Source organism: Pseudophryne corroboree, chromosome 10 (genome assembly GCF_028390025.1).
Source record: "Pseudophryne corroboree isolate aPseCor3 chromosome 10, aPseCor3.hap2, whole genome shotgun sequence".
Lineage (NCBI taxonomy): Eukaryota > Metazoa > Chordata > Amphibia > Anura > Myobatrachidae > Pseudophryne > Pseudophryne corroboree.
In genome coordinates this window covers 119717712-119739370 of record NC_086453.1, presented here as the reverse complement: position 1 = coordinate 119739370, position 21659 = coordinate 119717712, and the positions used below count along the sequence as shown (strand labels likewise).

Below are 21659 nucleotides of genomic sequence, written 5' to 3'. Positions count from 1 at the left end.
AATGTCTCCAGCTTCTTCTGCAAAAGCCTGATGAGGGGAATGACCTGACTCAGGCTGGCAGTGTCTGAACTGACTTCACGTGTGGCAAGTTCAAAGGGCATCAGAACCTTGCACAACGTTGAAATCATTCTCCACTGCGCTTGAGACAGGTGCATTCCACCTCCTATATCGTGCTCAATTGTATAGGCTTGAATGGCCTTTTGCTGCTCCTCCAACCTCTGAAGCATATAGAGGGTTGAATTCCACCTCGTTACCACTTCTTGCTTCAGATGATGGCAGGGCAGGTTCAGTAGTTTTTGGTGGTGCTCCAGTCTTCTGTACGTGGTGCCTGTACGCCGAAAGTGTCCCGCAATTCTTCTGGCCACCGACAGCATCTCTTGCACGCCCCTGTCGTTTTTAAAAAAATTCTGCACCACCAAATTCAAGGTATGTGCAAAACATGGGACGTGCTGGAATTTGCCCATATTTAATGCACACACAATATTGCTGGCGTTGTCCGATGCCACAAATCCACAGGAGAGTCCAATTGGGGTAAGCCATTCCGCGATGATCTTCCTCAGTTGCCGTAAGAGGTTTTCAGCTGTGTGCGTATTCTGGAAACCGGTGATACAAAGCGTAGCCTGCCTAGGAAAGAGTTGGCGTTTGCGAGATGCTGCTACTGGTGCCGCCGCTGCTGTTCTTGCGGCGGGAGTCCATACATCTACCCAGTGGGCTGTCACAGTCATATAGTCCTGACCCTGCCCTGCTCCACTTGTCCACATGTCCGTGGTTAAGTGGACATTGGGTACAGCTGCATTTTTTAGGACACTGGTGACTCTTTTTCTGAGGTCTGTGTACATTTTCGGTATCGCCTGCCTAGAGAAATGGAACCTAGATGGTATTTGGTACCGGGGACACAGTACCTCCAACAAGTCTCTAGTTGGCTCTGCAGTAATGATGGATACCGGAACCACGTTTCTCACCACCCAGGATGCCAAGGCCTCAGTTATCCGCTTTGCAGTAGGATGACTGCTGTGATATTTCATCTTCCTCGCAAAGGACTGTTGAACAGTCAATTGCTTACTGGAAGTAGTACAAGTGGGCTTACGACTTCCCCTCTGGGATGACCATCGACTCCCAGCAGCAACAACAGCAGCGCCAGCAGCAGTAGGCGTTACACGCAAGGATGCATCGGAGGAATCCCAGGCAGGAGAGGAATCGTCAGAATTGCCAGTGACATGGCCTGCAGGACTATTGGCATTCCTGGGGAAGGAGGAAATTGACACTGAGGGAGTTGGTGGGGTGGTTTGCGTGAGCTTGGTTACAAGAGGAAGGGATTTACTGGTCAGTGGACTGCTTCCGCTGTCGCCCAAAGTTTTTGAACTTGTCACTGACTTATTATGAATGCGCTGCAGGTGACGTATAAGGGAGGATGTTCCGAGGTGGTTAACGTCCTTACCCCTACTTATTACAGCTTGACAAAGGCAACACACGGCTTGACACCTGTTGTCCGCTTTTCTGTTGAAATACCTCCACACTGAAGAGCTGATTTTTTTGGTATTTTCACCAGGCATGTCAACGGCCATATTCCTCCCACGGACAACAGGTGTCTCCCCGGGTGCCTGACTTAAACAAACCACCTCACCATCAGAATCCTCCTGGTCAATTTCCTCCCCAGCGCCAGCAACACCCATATCCTCCTCATCCTGGTGTACTTCAACACTGACATCTTCAATCTGACTATCAGGAACTGGACTGCGGGTGCTCCTTCCAGCACTTGCAGGGGGCGTGCAAATGGTGGAAGGCGCATGCTCTTCACGTCCAGTGTTGGGAAGGTCAGGCATCGCAACCGACACAATTGGACTCTCCTTGTGGATTTGGGATTTCGAAGAACGCACAGTTCTTTGCGGTGCTTTTGCCAGCTTGAGTCTTTTCAGTTTTCTAGCGAGAGGCTGAGTGCTTCCATCCTCATGTGAAGCTGAACCACTAGCCATGAACATAGGCCAGGGCCTCAGCCGTTCCTTGCCACTCCGTGTGGTAAATGGCATATTGGCAAGTTTACGCTTCTCCTCCGACAATTTTATTTTAGGTTTTGGAGTCCTTTTTTTACTGATATTTGGTGTTTTGGATTTGACATGCTCTGTACTATGACATTGGGCATCGGCCTTGGCAGACGACGTTGCTGGCATTTCATCGTCTCGGCCATGACTAGTGGCAGCAGCTTCAGCACGAGGTGGAAGTGGATCTTGATCTTTCCCTAATTTTGGAACCTCAACATTTTTGTTCTCCATATTTTAATAGGCACAACTAAAAGGCACCTCAGGTAAACAATGGAGATGGATGGATACTAGTATACAATTATGGATGGACTGCCGAGTGCCGACACAGAGGTAGCTACAGCCGTGGACTACCGTACTGTACTGTGTCTGCTGCTAATATAGACTGGTTGATAATGAGATGTAGTATGTATAAAGAAGAAAGAAAAAAAAAACCACGGGTAGGTGGTATACAATTATGGATGGACTGCCGAGTGCCGACACAGAGGTAGCTACAGCCGTGGACTACCGTTCTGTACTGTGTCTGCTGCTAATATAGACTGGTTGATAATGAGATGTAGTATGTATAAAGAAGAAAGAAAAAAAAACCACGGGTAGGTGGTATACAATTATGGATGGACTGCAGAGTGCCGACACAGAGGTAGCTACAGCCGTGGACTACCGTACTGTACTGTGTCTGCTGCTAATATAGACTGGATGATAATGAGATGTAGTATGTATAAAGAAGAAAGAAAAAAAAACCACGGGTAGGTGGTATACAATTATGGATGGACTGCCGAGTGCCGACACAGAGGTAGCTACAGCCGTGGACTACCGTACTGTACTGTGTCTGCTGCTAATATAGACTGGATGATAATGAGATGTAGTATGTATAAAGAAGAAAGAAAAAAAAAACCACGGGTAGGTGGTATACAATTATGGATGGACTGCCGAGTGCCGACACAGAGGTAGCTACAGTCGTGGACTACCGTACTGTACTGTGTCTGCTGCTAATATAGACTGGTTGATAATGAGATGTAGTATGTATAAAGAAGAAAGAAAAAAAAAACCACGGGTAGGTGGTATACAATTATGGATGGACTGCCGAGTGCCGACACAGAGGTAGCTACAGCCGTGAACTACCGTACTGTGTCTGCTGCTAGTATAGACTGGATGATAAATAATGATATAAAAAATATATATATATCACTACTGCAGCCGGACAGGTATATATTATATAATGACGGACCTGCTGGACACTGTCTGTCAGCAGAATGAGTTTTTTAATTTTTATAGAATAAAAAAACACCACACAAGTCACACGACGAGTGTACTTTTTCTGGCAGACATTCAGTCACAATATACTATACTGGTGGTCAGTGTGGTCAGGTCACTGGTCACAGTGGTCAGTGGTCAGTCACACTGGCAGTGGCACTCTGGCAGCAAAAGTGTGCACTGTTTAATATGTACTCCTGGCTCCTGCTATAACCTATAACTGCTCCCCAGTCTCCCCCACAATTAAGCTGTGTGAGCACAGTCAGATATTATACATAGATGATGCAGCACACTGGGCTGAGCACAGATATGGTATGTGAGTGTGACTGAGTCACTGTGTATCGTTTTTTTCAGGCAGAGAACAAGAACAGAACGGATTATTAAATAATAATAAATTATAAAACTGCACTGGTGGTCAGGTCACTGGTCATCAGTCACTAGTATAACTCCTCCTAAGCTCCAGTAAGTAAATGAAGTGTCTCACTCTCACTCTCCTATCTATTTTAATTTCTAAACGGAGAGGACGCCAGCCACGTCCTCTCCCTATCAATCTCAATGCACGTGTGAAAATGGCCGCGACGCGCGGCTCCTTATATAGAATCCGAGTCTCGCGAGAATCCGACAGCGTGATGATGACGTTCGGGCGCGCTCGGGTTAACCGAGCAAGGCGGGAAGATCCGAGTCGCTCGGACCCGTGTAAAAAAACATGAAGTTCGGGCGGGTTCGGATTCAGAGAAACCGAACCCGCTCATCTCTAGTGGACACTGTCAGCAAACTGCAAAACTAAAATGCACCACAGGTGTAGAATGTAGATGGATAGTATACTTAATGGATGACGAGTGACGACACAGAGGTAGGTACAGCAGTGGCCTACCGTACTGCTATATATAGTATACTGGTGGACACTGTCAGCAAACTGCAAAACTAAAATACACCACAGGTATAGAATGCAGATGGATAGTATACTTAATGGATGACGAGTGACGACACAGAGGTAGGTACAGCAGTGGCCTACCGTACTGCTATATATAGTATACTGGTGGACACTGTGTCAGCAAACTGCAAATCTAAAATGCACCACAGGTATAGAATGTAGATGGATAATAGTATACTTAATGGATGACGAGTGACGACACAGAGGTAGGTACAGCAGTGGCCTACCGTACTGCTATATATAGTATACTGGTGGACACTGTCAGCAAACTGCAAAACTAAAATGCACCACAGGTATAGAATGTAGATGGATAGTATACTTAATGGATGACGAGTGACGACACAGAGGTAGGTACAGCAGTGGCCTACCGTACTGTTATATATAGTATACTGGTGGACACTGTGTCAGCAAACTGCAAAACTAAAATGCACCACAGGTATAGAATGTAGATGGATAGTATACTTAATGGATGACGAGTGACGACACAGAGTTAGGTACAGCAGTGGCCTACCGTACTGCTATATATAGTATACTGGTGGACACTGTGTCAGCAAACTGCAAAACTAAAATGCACCACAGGTATAGAATGTAGATGGATAGTATACTTAATGGATGACGAGTGACGACACAGAGTTAGGTACAGCAGTGGCCTACCGTACTGCTATATATAGTATACTGGTGGACACTGTGTCAGCAAACTGCAAAACTAAAATGCACCACAGGTATAGAATGTAGATGGATAGTATACTTAATGGATGACGAGTGACAACACAGAGGTAGGTACAGCAGTGGCCTACCGTACTGCTATATATAGTATACTGGTGGACACTGTGTCAGCAAACTGCAAATCTAAAATGCACCACAGGTATAGAATGTAGATGGATAATAGTATACTTAATGGATGACGAGTGACGACACAGAGGTAGGTACAGCAGTGGCCTACCGTACTGCTATATATAGTATACTGGTGGACACTGTCAGCAAACTGCAAAACTAAAATGCACCACAGGTATAGAATGTAGATGGATAGTATACTTAATGGATGACGAGTGACGACACAGAGGTAGGTACAGCAGTGGCCTACCGTACTGCTATATATAGTATACTGGTGGACACTGTGTCAGCAAACTGCAAAACTAAAATGCACCACAGGTAAAGAATGTAGATGGATAGTATACTTAATGGATGACGAGTGACGACACAGAGTTAGGTACAGCAGTGGCCTACCGTACTGCTATATATAGTATACTGGTGGACACTGTGTCAGCAAACTGCAAAACTAAAATGCACCACAGGTATAGAATGTAGATGGATAATAGTATACTTAATGGATGACGAGTGACGACACAGAGGTAGGTACAGCAGTGGCCTACCGTACTGCTATATATAGTATACTGGTGGACACTGTGTCAGCAAACTGCAAAACTAAAATGCACCACAGGTATAGAATGTAGATGGATAGTATACTTAATGGATGACGAGTGACGACACAGAGGTAGGTACAGCAGTGGCCTACCGTACTGCTATATAAAGTATACTGGTGGACACTGTCAGCAAACTGCAAAATTAAAATGCATCACAGGTATAGAATGTAGATGGATAGTATACTTAATGGATGACGAGTGACGACACAGAGGTAGGTACAGCAGTGGCCTACCGTACTGCTATATAAAGTATACTGGTGGACACTGTCAGCAAACTGCAAAACTAAAATGCACCACAGGTATAGAATGTAGATGGATAGTATACTTAATGGATGACGACACAGAGGTAGGTACAGCAGTGCACTCTGCACTGTACTCCTCCTATATAATATTAATTATACTGGTGGTCCCCAGTCCCCACAATAAAGCAGCACACTGAGCACAGATATGGAGTGTTTTTCTTCAGGCAGAAAACGTATACTGGTGGTCACTGTCAGCAAAACTCTGCACTGTACTCCTGCTATAGCTGCTCCCCAGTCCCCACAATTAAGCAGTGTGAGCACTCAGCACAGATATATTATGCAGCACACTGAGCACAGATATGGTATGGAGCGTTTTTTTCAGGCAGAGAACGGATAAAAACTGGTGGTCACTTATCAGCAAAACTCTGCACTGTACTCCTAACAGCTGCTCCCCAATCCTCCCCACAATTAAGCAATAAACCAATCAACTTCTACAATAAACGGAGAGGACGCCAGCCACGTCCTCTCCCTATCATCTCCAATGCACGAGTGAGAAAATGGCGGCGACGCGCGGCTGCTTATATAGAATCCGAATCTCGCGAGAATCCGACAGCAGGATGATGACATTCGGGCGCGCTCGGGTTAGCCGTGCAAGGCGGGAAGGTTCTAACCTGCCTCGGACCCGTGTAAAAAAGGTGAAGTTCGCTCATCACTACTTTTATACAACTCTCACACACAGGTCTCTCAGTATTACTCACAGTGATTCCAGTTGCCATTCCATTGAGTAGTTTCTGGACGTTGTCATATCCCAGATAACCTAGGCGCCTGTCAGGGCCGGTTCTGGGGCTTCTGGCGCCCTGGGCGGCATTAGGGGGTGTGGCTTAACACAGGGGGCGTGGTCAGTTACGCCCCCTGTACTGTTGTAGGATGTGCGGTGCGCGATGACGTCATCACGCACCGCACAGCAAAGGTCCTCTCCACGAAGGTAAACTAGACGCTAAGCGTCTAGTTCCCTTCATGGAGAGGACCTTTGCTGTGCGGTGCGCGTTGACGTCAACGCGCACCGCACATCATTACAGTGAAAGTCCTCTCCAGGAAGGGAAACTAGACGCGTAGCGTCTAGTTTCCCTTCACAGCGGGTAGCCCACGAAGGGAAACTAGACGCATAGCGTCTAGTTTCCCTGGACAGCGGGATAGCGGGCCGCGGCAGCGGGGGGCACCACAGCAGCAGCGGATCTTGCCAGGGTGCGGCGTCCTCCGGAAGGCTGCGCCCCGGGCAAAAGTCCTGCTTGCCCGTGGCAAGATCCGCTACTGGCGCCTGTGCCAGAGCTCCATCGACTGGTTTGAATCAGAGGCCGCGATCAACTCGGAATAACCCCCACAGTTGGTTGCATTGGGTTGCTGAAGCAATTACAGTCCCTTTCTCATTTTGCACCATACATTTGTCCTTTGCAAATTGTCCCAAATTTTGAAGCAGTAAGGACTTTAGGGGTCATTCCGAACCGTTCGCACGCAGCGGTTCTTCGGGGGTATCTAGGTTGACAAGACTTAGGTGGCTAGGTCGACATTAACTAGGCTGACAGGGTCTCTAAGATGACATGTTGTAGGTCGACAGGTCAAAAGGTTCGACAATAGGTTTTCACTTTTTTTTTCTTTTTTTGAACTTTTTCATACTTTACGATCCACGTGGACTACAGTTGGGAATGGTAACCGTGTCTGAAGCATGGCAAGCGAAGCGAGCCATGCGAGGGGATATGGTGCACTAATTGTCATTCCCGGACACTGTACGGTTAAAACAACGCTAAAATTTTTTATAAAAAACTCATGGCGACCTTTTGACCTGTCGATCTAGACCATGTCGACCTAGAGACCCTGTTGACCTAGTTACTGTCGACCAATAGTGGTCGACCTTCAATACCACACCTGTCAGGGAGCCCTCAACGGTCCGCTCAGCCCCCCTTATATAGTCTTGGTTCACCCTGATCTCCTTTCCTGCTCAAATCAACCGCTCACCCTCACCCCAACACAGCGCTGGGATTCCCTTGTACTAGAGGCATGGAAAAGTCTTATATACCATGCGCCCATATCACTCTCTGAGCGCCGGCACATTAGCCCAAACCACTTACCCTCCATGAGGGGTTATTTATTAACTTGTTTTTCCCTCTATAAGGGCAACCTATTCTAACAGTATATCCCACTAAGTGGGGTGTCTTCAGAACAGCAGTCAACAGCATTAACTTATTTTCAACAGTTATTTAAACACTAGATGCATCATCGCGCCCTACGGGCGCTCTTCACACCGTCGAAAGGGGCTACGCCCCCTTAACCCCTGCAGAGAGACGGGGTGCCAGGGAGGGGGCACAGAGAGGCGGGGCGCCAGGGAGGGGACACAGAGAGGTGGGGCGCCAGGGAGGGGACACAGAGAGGCGGGGCACCAGGGAGCAGGGACGTGCGATGAGCTGAATGGCTCAGGAGGTACTGGCTAACCCCAGAGCCAGATTTCCATGCAATATATGAGCCAAAGGATACATCTGGGCATTATACACAGGTGCAGCATTATAAACTCTTGGAAATCTGGTGAGTTTTGATTAGAGATGTGTGGAAAGGATACACAGGTGAGGCACTGCCTCACCTGCCATATACTTTTTACTCCAGAGTTTGGGCTATAAAAATTATTGGAATAATGCAAGGAAGATATTTCAAACAAATTATTAGTATTTTTCATATACTTTATTCAATCAAAACTCTGGTTTAAACGTAAGTATGACAGGAGAGGCTCTGCCTCACCTCACCGCAAGTCACTGGTAGGGATGGGATACAGACGCAGGGCGGTAGGGAGAGGATACAGAGACGCAGGACAGTGGTGGGGGATACAGAGACGTGGGCGGCAGGGAGGGGACACAGGCGCAGGGCAGCAGTGAGGGGACACAGGCGCAGGGAGGGGACACAGAGGCAGGGCGGCAGGGAGTGGACACAGACACATGGGGCTGCAGGGAGTGGACACAGAGACGCAGGGCGGGGACACAGGCGCAGGGCAGCAGGGAGGGGACACAGGCGCAGGGAGGGGACACAGAGGCAGGGCGGCAGGGAGTGGACACAGACACATGGGGCGGCAGGGAGTGGACACAGACGCAGGGCGGCATGGAGGGGACACAGACGCAGGACGGGGACACAGGCGCAGGGCGGCAGGGAGGGGACACAGAGGCAGGGAGGGGACACGGAGGCAGGGAGGGGATACAGAGACGCAGGGCGATAGGGAGGGGACAAAGACGCAGGGCGGTGGGGGGATACAGAGACGCGGGGCAGTAGGAAGGGGATACAGACGCAGGGCGGTAGGGAGGGGACACAGACGCAGGGCGGTAGGGAGGGGACACAGACGCAGGGCAGTGGTGGGGGATACAGAGACGCGGGGTGGTAGGGAGGGGATACAGAGACGCGGGGAGGTGGGGGGGAATACAGAAACGCGGTGGGGGAAGGGGGGGAGGGTTTAGTCACCAGTGAGGAAGCTGATGGAGAGGAGGGAAAGTAGTGGAGGGGGTGGACACCGGTAGATGGGGCAGTGAGTCTGCTCCTGATGCCGGGTATACAGGTAAAGTATGGGGGGTCCTGGTGGATGTGGAAGTGGTGACAGTGTGACCCCACACACATCACCGGGGTGGCAGAGCTCTCTCCTGGCCCCCAGCTCGCACCTGACACTCGAAGCTGTGCTGCCTGTGCACTCTCTCTCACCTGTGAAGTTGGTGCAGCGTCCACAGTTCAACGCGCGCTGTCCCCCATCTGTGGCCTGTCGAGCCGGAAGCCCAGGCCCTGTGGTGTGCAGTCCGGGCCTCTGGGGATGGTGGGAGGAAGCGTTGTATTAGGTGGGCGGAGGAGGCACGGGTCTCTGTACACAACGCAGGGAGAGACCCCGCGCCAGCTCCTGCGCCACCCGTCCCTCCTAATGTGTATGCCGGCAGCAGCAGTTACAGGCGTGGTGGTGTGGGCTGCGGCTGTCTGGTCTCTGTGGTGCGGCCGGTGGGGCCCGGCTACCGTGTCCGTGCCACGGATGGATGTGGGAGATGGTGCTGGGGTTGTGCAGAGGGTGGGATCGGTGTTGTGGGGTTAGGGTGTGTGTGCTGGGTCGTTATGCGGACGTCGGGTCTGGAGGTGGCTGGGCCGTCAGTGGCTGTATGTGGGAGCTATTGCAGGGGTTTTGTGGAGGGTGGGTTTGGGGGTGCATGGTGCAGGTGGCATTGGGGTGTAGGTGGCTGTGTTTGTGGGGAAACCAAGGGAGGGGTCCATGCTTACCGGGCACTGTGCTGCGTCCTTCCCCTGGTGGCTTCTGTGGCTGCTGCTCCCGTTGCAGCTACTGCTAAGTGTTGTGCTGGGACTGGGACAGGGCAGGAGCTGCTAACTCCACCCAGGCATGTGACTCCACCCAGTGTTAGAGGGCCAGGCACAGAGTCACAGGGCTAATATATAGGAGATTACATTAAACCATTTCCAAAACATCAGGGCATTACAATTGCCTATGGGCAAGGCCGGTTCTTGCCCTTTTGGCGCCTGGCGGGGGGGGGGAGGGTTATGGGCGTGGCTTCATACAGGGGGCATGGTCAGTTACGCCCCCTGTACAGTAGAGTAGCGCAGCTGAAAAAAAATAAAAAATTAATACTTACTATCCCCGCTTCCGACCGCTGCAGACCTCCGCCGGCGCCGCTCCTCTCCTCGGATCTGGCATAGACAGACACTAGAGGTCAATTATGACCCCTAGCGTCTGTGTCAGTCCCACAATGCTGTGCGGTGCGCGATGACGTCATTGCGCACCGCACAGCATTGGTCCTCTCCATGAAGGGAAACTAGACGCATAGCGTCTAGTTCCCTTCACAGCGGGGGACCAGCGGGGGGCACAGCAGTAGCGGTTCTTGCCACGGTGCGGTGCCCTCCGGAAGGCGGCGCTCCGGGCAAAAGTCCTGCTTGCCTGTGGCAAGATCCGCTACTGCCTATGGGCTACTGATTGTGTTTGCAGACCCTACCCAAGTGTGGCTGCTGTGCAGTGTAGTCTTAGCTGACCGCGCATGCACAAACCTCTTGGCAGCTGTCCCAGCACATCGCAGAGACAGGCTCTTTCGGATTTATACATCAGCCCGTTGTGATCTCATATTGCAATGTGATTCTGGGTGGTAAGATCCATTGAATATGCGATCCATGATAAATGGGCCCCTAAATCTGTTCGAAAATTGTAAGTTTGTCCCCTCCTGCCTGCAGTGCAGCATAGTTTTGCCAAGATACTACATAAGGATTTTTTTTATTCTTGGCATCACATGGATAAGTCATATTTACCAGTACTTCCAGAATGTCCCAGACTCCCAAGTGAAGTGGGCTCTCCATTAGCTGATTACGTGATTCACATTGAATAGTGGCCCCATCTCCTTTGTGCTTTAGAAAAGCTGACACGTGTGGCATCCGCATCTTGTAGAATTAACTCAATCTAATGAAAGTGATGCAGCAGTATTTATGTTGAATACTTCATGTTTTGTTTTCCTGATTCACTCTTCCCTGGTTCTCCCACAATGTTACATCATAACTAGGGATGAGCGGGTTCGATTCCCTGAGAACCGAACCCACCCGAACATCACGTCCCGAGCCTGAATCCAAGGCTGGCTCGGGACTTCCCACCAGGCTCGGAAACCAGAACGAGGCATCATCCCGATGTCAGATTCTCGCGGGCTTTGGATTCCATATAAGGAGCCGTGCGTCGCCGGCATTTTCATCCCGGAATTGGAGAGTGTAACGAGAGGACGTTTCTCCTCAGTGTCTGGGCGGGAAAGTGGTGTGGAATGTGCTGCATCAGTCCAGTGGTGGTGTCTTGTGCTGCATCAGACCAGTAACAGTGGTGGTGTCCTGTGCTGCCATAAGTCCAGTGCAGTGGTGCTGTGTTTTGCTGCACCAGTCCTGTGGTGGTGTCCTGTGCTGCCATAAGTCAAGTGGTAGTGTCCTGTGCTGCCATAAGTCCAGTGGTGCTGCCGTATAAGTCCAGGGGTACTGCCGTATAAGTCCAGTCCAGCGGTGCAGCCATATAAGTTCTGGGGTACTGTCATATAAGTCCAGTTGTACTGCTGTATAAGTCCAGGGGTACTGCCGTATAAGTCCAGTCCAGCGGTGCAGCCATATAAGTTCTGGGGTACTGCCATGTAAGTCCAGTTGTACTGCTGTATAAGTCCAGGGGTACTGCCGTATAAGTCCAGTCCAGCGGTGCAGCCATATAAGTTCTGGGATACTGCCATATAAGTCCAGTTGTACTGCTGTATAAGTCCAGGGGTACTGCCGTATAAGTCCAGTCCAGGGGTACTGCCGTATATGTCCAGGGGTACTGCCGTATATGTCCAGGGGTACTGCCGTATATGTCCAAGGGTACTGCTGTATATGTCCAGTGGTACTGCCGTATAAGTCCAGTGGTACTGCCATGTAAGTCCAGTCCAGTGATACTGCCGTATAAGTTCAGGGGTACTGCCGTATAAGTTCAGGGGTACTGCCGTATAAGTCCAGGGTTACTGCCGTATAAATTCAGTCCAGTGGTGCAGCCGTATAAGTCATGGGGTACTGCTGTATAAGTTCAGGGGTACTGCCGTATAAGTCCACCAATATTTTACGTGCATTACATCTGGGCAAATTTCAGCACGTCCCATGTTTTGCAAATACAATTAATTTGGAGGTGCTCAATTTTTGGAAAACTGACAAGGGTGTGCAGGAGATGCTGTCGGTGGCCCTGAAAAATTGCGGCTCACTTTCGACATTCAGTCACTGCGTGCCACTCCTAGATGGGCCATGTGTTTGTGCCGCACACTTGTGTAGCTTAGCTTAGCCATCCAGCTACCTTATTGCACCTCTCTTTCTTCTTTGCATGATGTGCTGTTTGGGGCCTAGTTTTTAAAAGTGCCATCCTGTTTTCCACTGCAGTGCCACTCCTAGATAGGCCAGGTGTTTGTGCCGCAAACCTGTGTCGCTTAGCAAACTCATCCAGCTACCTCATTGCACCTCTTTTTCTTCTTTGCATAATGTGCTGTTTGGGGCCTGGTTTTTAAAAGTGCCATCCTGTCTGACACTGCAGTGCCACTCCTAGATGGGCCAAGTGTTTGTGCCGCACACTTGTGTCGCTTAGCAAAGTCATCCAGCTACCTCGGTGCAACCTTTTGGCCTAAAAACAATTTTGTGAGGTGTTCAGAATAGACTGGAAATGAGTGGAAATTAATGTTATTGAAATTAATAATACCGTACGATCAAAATACCCCCAAATTCTGAGATTTTAGCTGTTTTTGTGTTTTTTTTTTCAAAAATCATCCAGATCCAAAACCAAAAGCCGAAAGGGTGGTTTTGGCAAAACCAATCTAGATCCAAAGCACGAGCGAGGATCCAGATCTAAAACCAAAACATAAAACACGAAAACTGCCCGCCGCACATCTCTAATCAGAACATCTGGTAATCTCAGCTTCATATCACTTCAGTTGTGTGTGACTCATGGAGTCATGATGTCCAGTCTTCCTAAAACCTATGTATCAAAGCACTGGCATTTACTGTAAGTGTTTGTTGATCTAAGTACTTGGCCAGCGCAGTTAAGCATTCCAGTGCACTTCTCTAACTGGTACAAACACAGAGACATTGGCACCGAACACTTAGCATCATCCCCCGCAGAGATGGGTTATTTGCTAGATGTGCCAATTAATGAGGGCTGGAAGAAGCTGCAGGGGGTAACTAGAGCTTCAGCTAGGAAAATATCATAGTAAGTTTGCCAACGATGTCCAGTGTATGCATTACAGGAAAACCAGACGGCTTGATTCAGAGGTGGTTGTTCTTGCTACTGCTGTTGCAATCTTTTGCCGTACGCAATTGCTATTATATGCTAATATGGGCAGAAGCTAATCTGAGCATGGGACACTCACTGCTGTCACATCATTTCCGTCTGACGGCGTATAATTGCTGGTACATCGGTACCATCATCGCAAATCGGGTCATGACGCAGAGTCTGAGAGTCAGAGTCTAGACGCGCAGGCTGAGCTGCTCTCCAGGGTCACAGAGAGCTCTCCAGTAGCAAGTAAGATCACAACTGCTAATCTATGCACGCCAAGAAAATACCGCCTTAACGGCCATGACACGCCTTCGTTTACCCAACCAATCCCCGTAACACCCACAAATGCTGTCCACCTGTAATTCACTTGCCAACTAATTCCTCAGTGCAACTGCAATCGCAATTTAATCACTGCGCGTTCGCACAACAGCTCAGACGCATGTGCAGTAAGAAAACATCGGCTGATTTGCTTACAATAGCGTTGCGACTGTGTCTGAATCAGGCCCAGAAGATATTGATGACTTGCTACTCACCTGTTCTAGCATGATCTATGAACACATACTGTATATTGTGCCATCAGATTAGACATGTTGCAAAACATAAAAAAGAAAGTATTCGGTCGTAAATGCATGAGTAGCATCTGCAAAATAACTTACTGTAAATTGTCATAGAGTGTAAAGAAATTAGGCATTGGAGAGTTACTTATCAGCAGTGTCGGACTGGGGCAAGAAGGGCCCACCGGGGAAATGCAGTGGTAGGGGCCCATGCTTAAGGATGTGGCCAGGCAATAGTGGAGGTGTGGCCAACCACCACAGAGGCCCACCTAACCGTAAGAGAGTGCATGGGCTGGGCCCATAGTCCTGTGTCGTATAAGGTAATATATGTATAATGTATAATTAAGGGATACAGCCTGGAACCTAATCCCTAGAGGAGGAGGTGGGCCCACAGGCAGTAGGGCCCACCGGTGGTTTCCCCTGTTCCCCTGTGGGCCAGTCCGACCCTGCTTATCACGTGTCAGTGCTCATGTAAAGTTTGACATATGTCTGCTTTGTTTTGCATGTACTGTAGATTTATCCACATTTTAAGCCAGGTATACATTATGTAATTATCGGCTCCATATGCAGATTATCAGGCAATAAGACTCCAGATGATAGTGATGACATCTAGCTAGCCACTTCTGTTTGGCTAATTGTGTATAGAGCCCTGCCACCAGTGTACTTTCACAAACTCGCATCTAATTGAATTGGGTAAACATCAGATGATATTCCATCCTATCCTGCGGGCTGGAGCGACATATCGTAACCATTGTCCGCCAAAATTGGGGCCGTTCCATTTGCTGTACTGCATGTCAGATGGAATGACCCTGCGGCTGACAGCATGCAGCTGAATGCGGCTAACGAACAATATATTGCGCGCTATATCGTTCAGTGTATACGGGCGACTAATGAATCTTTACTTCATTTGTCCCGTTGGCTGCAATCCTGGTTGTTGTAGTTTTGTACCCAGCTTAAGTCCCTTGATAAGTGATACAATTATGCTGTTTTATATCTGAGTTCTGAAAAGCATACTGGCATTTTTTGTTATTTGCCTAATAAAAGTTTTCTTTCAATGCACTATATGGTACCAACTTTTTGACATTCTGTTTTACAGATACAACAATTAGCCCTGGTTAGATTTGGGTATTTTTAAAGGAAAAGACTTTATAAAGTTCTGATGCGGACAGTGGGCGTCTTACTTAGAATTCCAAGGAGTCTTGTAATAAAGGCAAAAAAGACTATTCTGGGACTTTTTAGTTCCTACCTACAGATGTGTCCGCACACACCTAGCCTCAATACACCATGTGTAGCAACTTTTATTTAAAATGTGCATCTTATTCGCATCGCAGATGCAGCAAAATACCACTCAGCCTGCACCAGAGATGCTGGGCTGTGACTTCAACCGCACCGGAATTAAATAGGCACAAAGTGCCAGATGAAGCACAACAGAACTTAGTATGAAAAGAAGCCGTAGTTTTGTCACATCCAGTTTTTAATTTATGGGACTATGATGCTAAAAGATCGTGCTAAAACGATGCTCGGCGCAAGGCGAGTTGCACAGGATCTGGCGCACTGATGAGGGCTGTTTGTTGCCACTGTAGCAATAGTGTATGAGGACACACCTGTAATTGGTGAAGTGCACCAATTGTTATTTGTATATAGATATGCATATATATATATATATATATATATATGATCAACAGAATCCGGTTACAATTATTATTATTATTATTATTAATATTATATTTTATTTATATGGCGTCACAATGGATTTGCAGCGCCCATTACAGAGTACATAAACAAATCCGCAAAACAAGAAAAAAACAAGGACAAGTACAAGGTATATACAGAAGACCAGGGGTTAGGTGCCATCAAAGGGAGTATTGAGTATTAGATAGTATAAGTAAGAGAAGAAAAGGCACATGAGGGGAGAAGACCCTGCTCTTGCCAGGTTACAATCTGAGAAGTGAGGGGCTAACAAACTAAGGTGACAGAAGGGCAGTGGCGTCAGAAGGTGGGTGCGGGGGGTGCCATCAAAGTGCCGGCTCCTGCTCAGTGACAGGAGCCAGGGGCTGCACTGTAATATTACGTGCAGCAACCCGGCTCCTGTCACTATGTTGAAGCTGGCACTGAAGAAATTCCAGTCTCTGGGGCCAGGCCGCATCTCCCGGACCCCCGATCTGTCAAAAACGGGGGTAGGGACGTGAAGCCACCCCCCCCTCCCCCCCCGGCCCGCGAAGCCATGCCCATTTTTAGCCTCGGGTGTTTGAGAGGTGAGTGATGCCTCTGTAGAAGGGGTAGACAGTGAGCGTGGACAAAAGGGTTAGGGGGACAGTTGTGGGGTTTGGTGACGAAGTGGGTCTTGAGAGCCCGTTTGAAGTTTAAGAGAGGTGGAGAGTCGGATGGGGAGAGGTAGAGAATTCCAGAGATAGGGAGCAGCATGTGCAATATCTTGTTGGTAGGAGTGGGAGGAGGTAACTATGTAACACCACCACTTGTCTATATTAGAACCTTTAGTAAATCTACCCCATAATGTGCGATTGATGGATTTTAGATTGTTTTTATTGATTCTTTTCATATAGCATAGGCAATAAGCCAGAGGTTCAATAACGCGGTCCTCAAGGCACCCTACCACTCTAGGTTTTAAGGATTACCTAGTTTGGCTACAGGTGACTTTATTAGTACCTTAATCATAAGGGCCCCATACACTAGAACGATATGTCTAGAGGCTGAAGTCGGGGCGATTTCCCTTGAACTCTCCTGGGAGCTTCCCGGGAGTGTTTACATAAGATTCCAAACGATTTTGTACAATTTGACTTTTTTGAGCATGTTATACATTGCATACGATATGTCAAGCGCCTACATATTGCATGGGATGTATAGTATGCATTCACAGGTACCATCAGATACATCTGATGGGCTGGATTGAGGGCTACAGGGGCTGGGAGTGTCCTGGAGAATGTCAGTCAAACTTGTGAGATACATCGCATGCGATATATCGCGAGCACAAAAAACACACTTTTTTCCGTACAATTCCATACAATTCCATTTGATCACGACATATAACGAGTGCAGCACCAACGACCTAGAGGAGTCGACCTGACGCTCACGGGGCCGCGCATAGGATCGGATACTCAGCAAAAATGCACGATTTCACTCTATATATCTGCCCGAATGACCGAATTGAGCTGAAATTGAGCAAATTCGTTCTAGCGTATGGGGCCCTATAGTTACATAGGGGGTAATTCCAAGTCGATCGCAGCAGGATTTTTGTTAGCAATTGGGCAAAACCATGTGCACTGCAGGGGAGGCAGATATAACATGTGCAGAGAGAGTTAGATTTGGGTGGGGTGTGTTCAATCTGCAATCTAATTTGCAGTGTAAAAATAAAGCAGCCAGTATTTACCCTGCACAGAAATAAAATAACCCACCCAAATCTAACTCTCTCTGCACATGTTATATCTGCCTCCCCTGCAATGCACATGGTTTTGCCCAGTTGCTATCAAGAATCCTGCTGCGATCAACTCGGAATTACCCCCATAGTTAGTGAGGTTTAAAAGAGGCAAAATGCCCATCGGGTTCAACCTGTATTCTGTGTTAAGCTGTTCAAATTTGATTTAACAATCTGTACTCAAACATGGATATCCTTAAAACCTGAACTGTTAGGGTGCCTTGAGGACCGTGTTTGGGAACTTTTGCATTAAGCAATTGTCTTAACAAATTTTTGTGAAATTAATCTTATTTTTCTTTTTAGTTTGCAGCTTTGTAGTACACAAACGATGTCATGAATTTGTCACCTTTGAATGTCCGGGTGCCGGGAAAGGACCTCAAGCAGATGTAAGTACCGTGTGAATGAGCTGATTCTTCCTGTAAGTGCATGCCTACACACTCTGACAAATATCCCTATACATTATTCTTGTGATTATAATCTGAAGTAAGAATGACTGCAAAAAGCCTTGACAGGAATAACAATCATTCGGCATTAACTAGTCACTTAAATGTAAATCCAGGTTTATTTTTTTCTGAATTTGCATTAACAGTTTATGTGCCAAAGAGCAACAAGGCACTGAAAACCATCTGGCAGTCCTTAATAACTGGAGAATTCCTAATTACATATACAGTGCATCCGGAAAGTATTCACAGCACTTCACTTTTTCCACATTTTGTTATGTTACAGCCTTATTCCAAACTGGAATAAATTAATTTTTCCCCTCAAAATACTATACACAATACCCCACGATGACAACGTGAAAAAAGTTTTTTTTGAGATTTTTGCAAATGTATTTAAAAAAAAAAAACTAAAATCCCATATACATAAGTATTCACAGCCTTTGCCATGAAGCTCAAAATTGAACTCGGGTGCATCCTGTTTCCATGGATCATCCTTGAGATGTTCCTATAGCTTAATTGGTGTCCACCAGTGGTAAATTTCAGTTGATTGGACATGATTTGGAAAGACACACAACTGTCTATATAAGGTCCCACACTTGACAGTGCATGTCTGAGTACAAACTAAGCATGAAGTCAAAGGAATTGTCTGTAGACCTGCAAGACAGGATTGTCTCGAGGCACAAATCTGGGGAAGGGTACAGAAAAATATCTGCTGCTTTGAAGGTCCCAATGAGCACAGTGGCCTCCATCATCCGTAAATGGAAGAAGTTCCGTACCAAAAGGACTCTTCCTAAAGCTGGCCGGCCGTCTAAACTGAGCGATCGGGGGAGAAGGGCCCTAGTTAGGGCGGTGACCAAGAACCCAATGGTCACTCTGTCAGAACTACAGCATTCCTCTGTATAGAGAGGAGAACCTTCCAGAAGGACAACCATCTCTGCAGCAATCCACCAATCAGGCCTGTATGGTAGAGTGGCCAGACGGAAGCCACTCCTTACTAAAAAGCACATGGCATCCCACCTGGAGTGTGTCAAAATGCACCTGAAGGACTCTTAGACCATGAGAAACAAAATTCTATGGTCTGATAAGACATAGATTGAACTCTTTTGGAGGAAACCAGGCACCGCTCATCACCAGGCCAAAACCATCCCTACAGTGAACCTTGGTGGTGGCAGCATCATGTTGTGGGGATGTTTTTCAGAGGCAGGAACTGGGAGACTAGTCAGGATAGAGGGAAAGATGAATGCAGCAATGTACAGAGACATCCTGGATGAAAACCTGCTTCAGAGCGCTCTTGACCCCAGACTGGGGCGACGGTTCATCTTTCAGCAGGACAATGACCCTAAGCACACAGACAAAATATCAAAGGAGTGGCTTCAGGACAACTCTGTGAATGTCCTTGAGTGGCCCAGCCAGAGCCAAGACTTGAATCTGATTGAACATCTCTGGAGAGATCTGAAAATGTCTGTGCACCGACGCTTCCCATCCAACCTAGAAACATAAAAACATAGAATTTGACGGCAGATAAGAACCACTTGGTCCATCTAGTCTGCCCCTTTTTTTTTTTTTATCCTTTAGGCAATCTCAACCCTTTTTGAACCTTAATTCTTTGTAACCTGATGGAGCTTGAGAGGTGCTGCAAAGAGGAATGGGCGAAACTGCCCAAAGATAGGTGTGCCAAGCTTGTGGCATCATATTCAAAACGACTTGAAGCTGTAATCAGGGCCGGCGCCACCATTAGGCAGCTTTAGGCAGCTGCCTATGGGCGGCGGCCACTGGAGGGCGGCACTAAACACTTGGCTCAGTCAGCCAAGCTCCACCTTTTTTTTTTTTTTAAAGACGAGAAGCAGTCAGGGATGTCGTCGCCGCCAATGTGAAGTCAGGTGAATGTATTGTAATTATTGGGCTCCCGCACGCTGCATCATTATCTCAGCCCGCAGCCCGCCGCCGCTGCCCCCCCCCCCACCCCCGTGAGCGATTGAGCTCCTGGACTCCCGTATGTCACCCCCCTCCCCCTCCCCTCCGGAATTGGGCTCCCGGAGTCACGCATGCCGCTTCTTGTCACACGCCGCCGCCGCTTCCCCCGGGTCTGCATCTTGTAACCCGCTCTCCTCTCATCTCTTCTTCCCCCGCAACTCTGCCTGTTAACGCTGCAGTAAGTTTAGCAGCCTGCAGCTCCGTGACTTCAGGGAAGACAGGGGCGGGAATCGGGATCCCTGTCTTGATGATGAGTTGGGAGGACAGACAGAGGAAAATGAGCATTCTTTCTGTCCTGTGCATGGGTCATCACAGCCTGTCTTTCCCATCAACAAAGCAAAAGACAGGCTGTATTATTTATTTGTTCTTCTTCTGTTACCAATTCAATGTATGTGAATATTAGGCTCTGGATATATATATATATATATATATATATATATACTTACACACACACACACACTGCTCAAAGTGGACCGGTATTGCATACCGCCACTTCTTCGAGCACTGAGGGCGGGATGTACTAAGTGACGCTACTATTATAAATCTGCCACAGAGCGGCCGCACTGGGAGTTCAGGGCTGTGTTTCCCCACTGATTGTCCGATTCAGCCCTGGTAAGGGCGGCGCTGCGGGGTCCAGTAACCTCAATATTATTCTATTATATCAGTTACCCAGCTGCAGCACAATGTATGTCCCGTGTACTCGGGGTGGCGGGGGTGATCTGACCGTGCCGGAGCTGGGCGCCTTTAGCTGGATGCACGGTGAAGCTGTGCCTGTAATACGCCGGACGCTGCCCAGCTACCTCTGCCCTGCTGCCCCTGCCTGGGTGAGAGTAGTATGAGGGCTCCTGGCGGGGTGCTGCTGATTTTATGTAGTGTGTGTCATTTACTGTACATCTTACTGTGTCATATTTTATATTGTGTGTGTCACTGCATAGGTTACTGTGTGTGTGTGTGTGTGTGTGTGTGTGTGTGTGTGTCACTGTATAGGCTACTGTGTCGGTTACTGTGTGTGTCACTGTATATTCGTCTCATACCGTATGGTATAATGTGAATTTTGGCTCATTCTGTGTTCTATAATGTGAATTTCGTCTCATACCGTGTACTATAATGTGAATTTTGGCTCATTCTGTCTCCTATAATGTGAATTTCAGCTCATATCATGTGCTATAATGTGAATTTCGGCTCATACCGTGTGCTATAATGTGAATTTCGGCTCATACCATGTGCTATAATGTGAATTTTGGCTCGTACCGTGTGCTATAATGTGAATTTTCGGCTCATACCATGTGCTATAATGTGAATTTGGCTCATACCGTGTGCTATAATGTGAATTTTGGCTCATACTGTGTGGTGTAATGTGAAAGGGTCACCAGTACTAGATAGTATAAGGGGTCCTTTTGTGATGCATAATGTGTATAAGGGGTATATGGTGTGGTAAACTATACTGAAGGACACGTTCCCTGTTGAGTGGCCACGTCCCCTTTCCGGAGCGCACGCATGCTAAACTACAACCTTCACTTTTCCATACCACCACTTCAAAATGTCC

General features: G+C 47.9%; 1 protein-coding gene across 1 annotated transcript in view; it reads left to right on the top strand.

Moving 5' to 3' along the window:
- PRKCG (protein kinase C gamma) overlaps positions 1–21659 on the top strand; it is a 948319-nt gene that overhangs the window by 421615 nt on the left and 505045 nt on the right. Inside the window, exon 3 of the mRNA XM_063942766.1 lies at positions 18003–18085. Within this exon, the coding sequence (XP_063798836.1) occupies positions 18003–18085 (83 nt within the window). The remainder of the gene's footprint in view (positions 1–18002; positions 18086–21659) is intronic.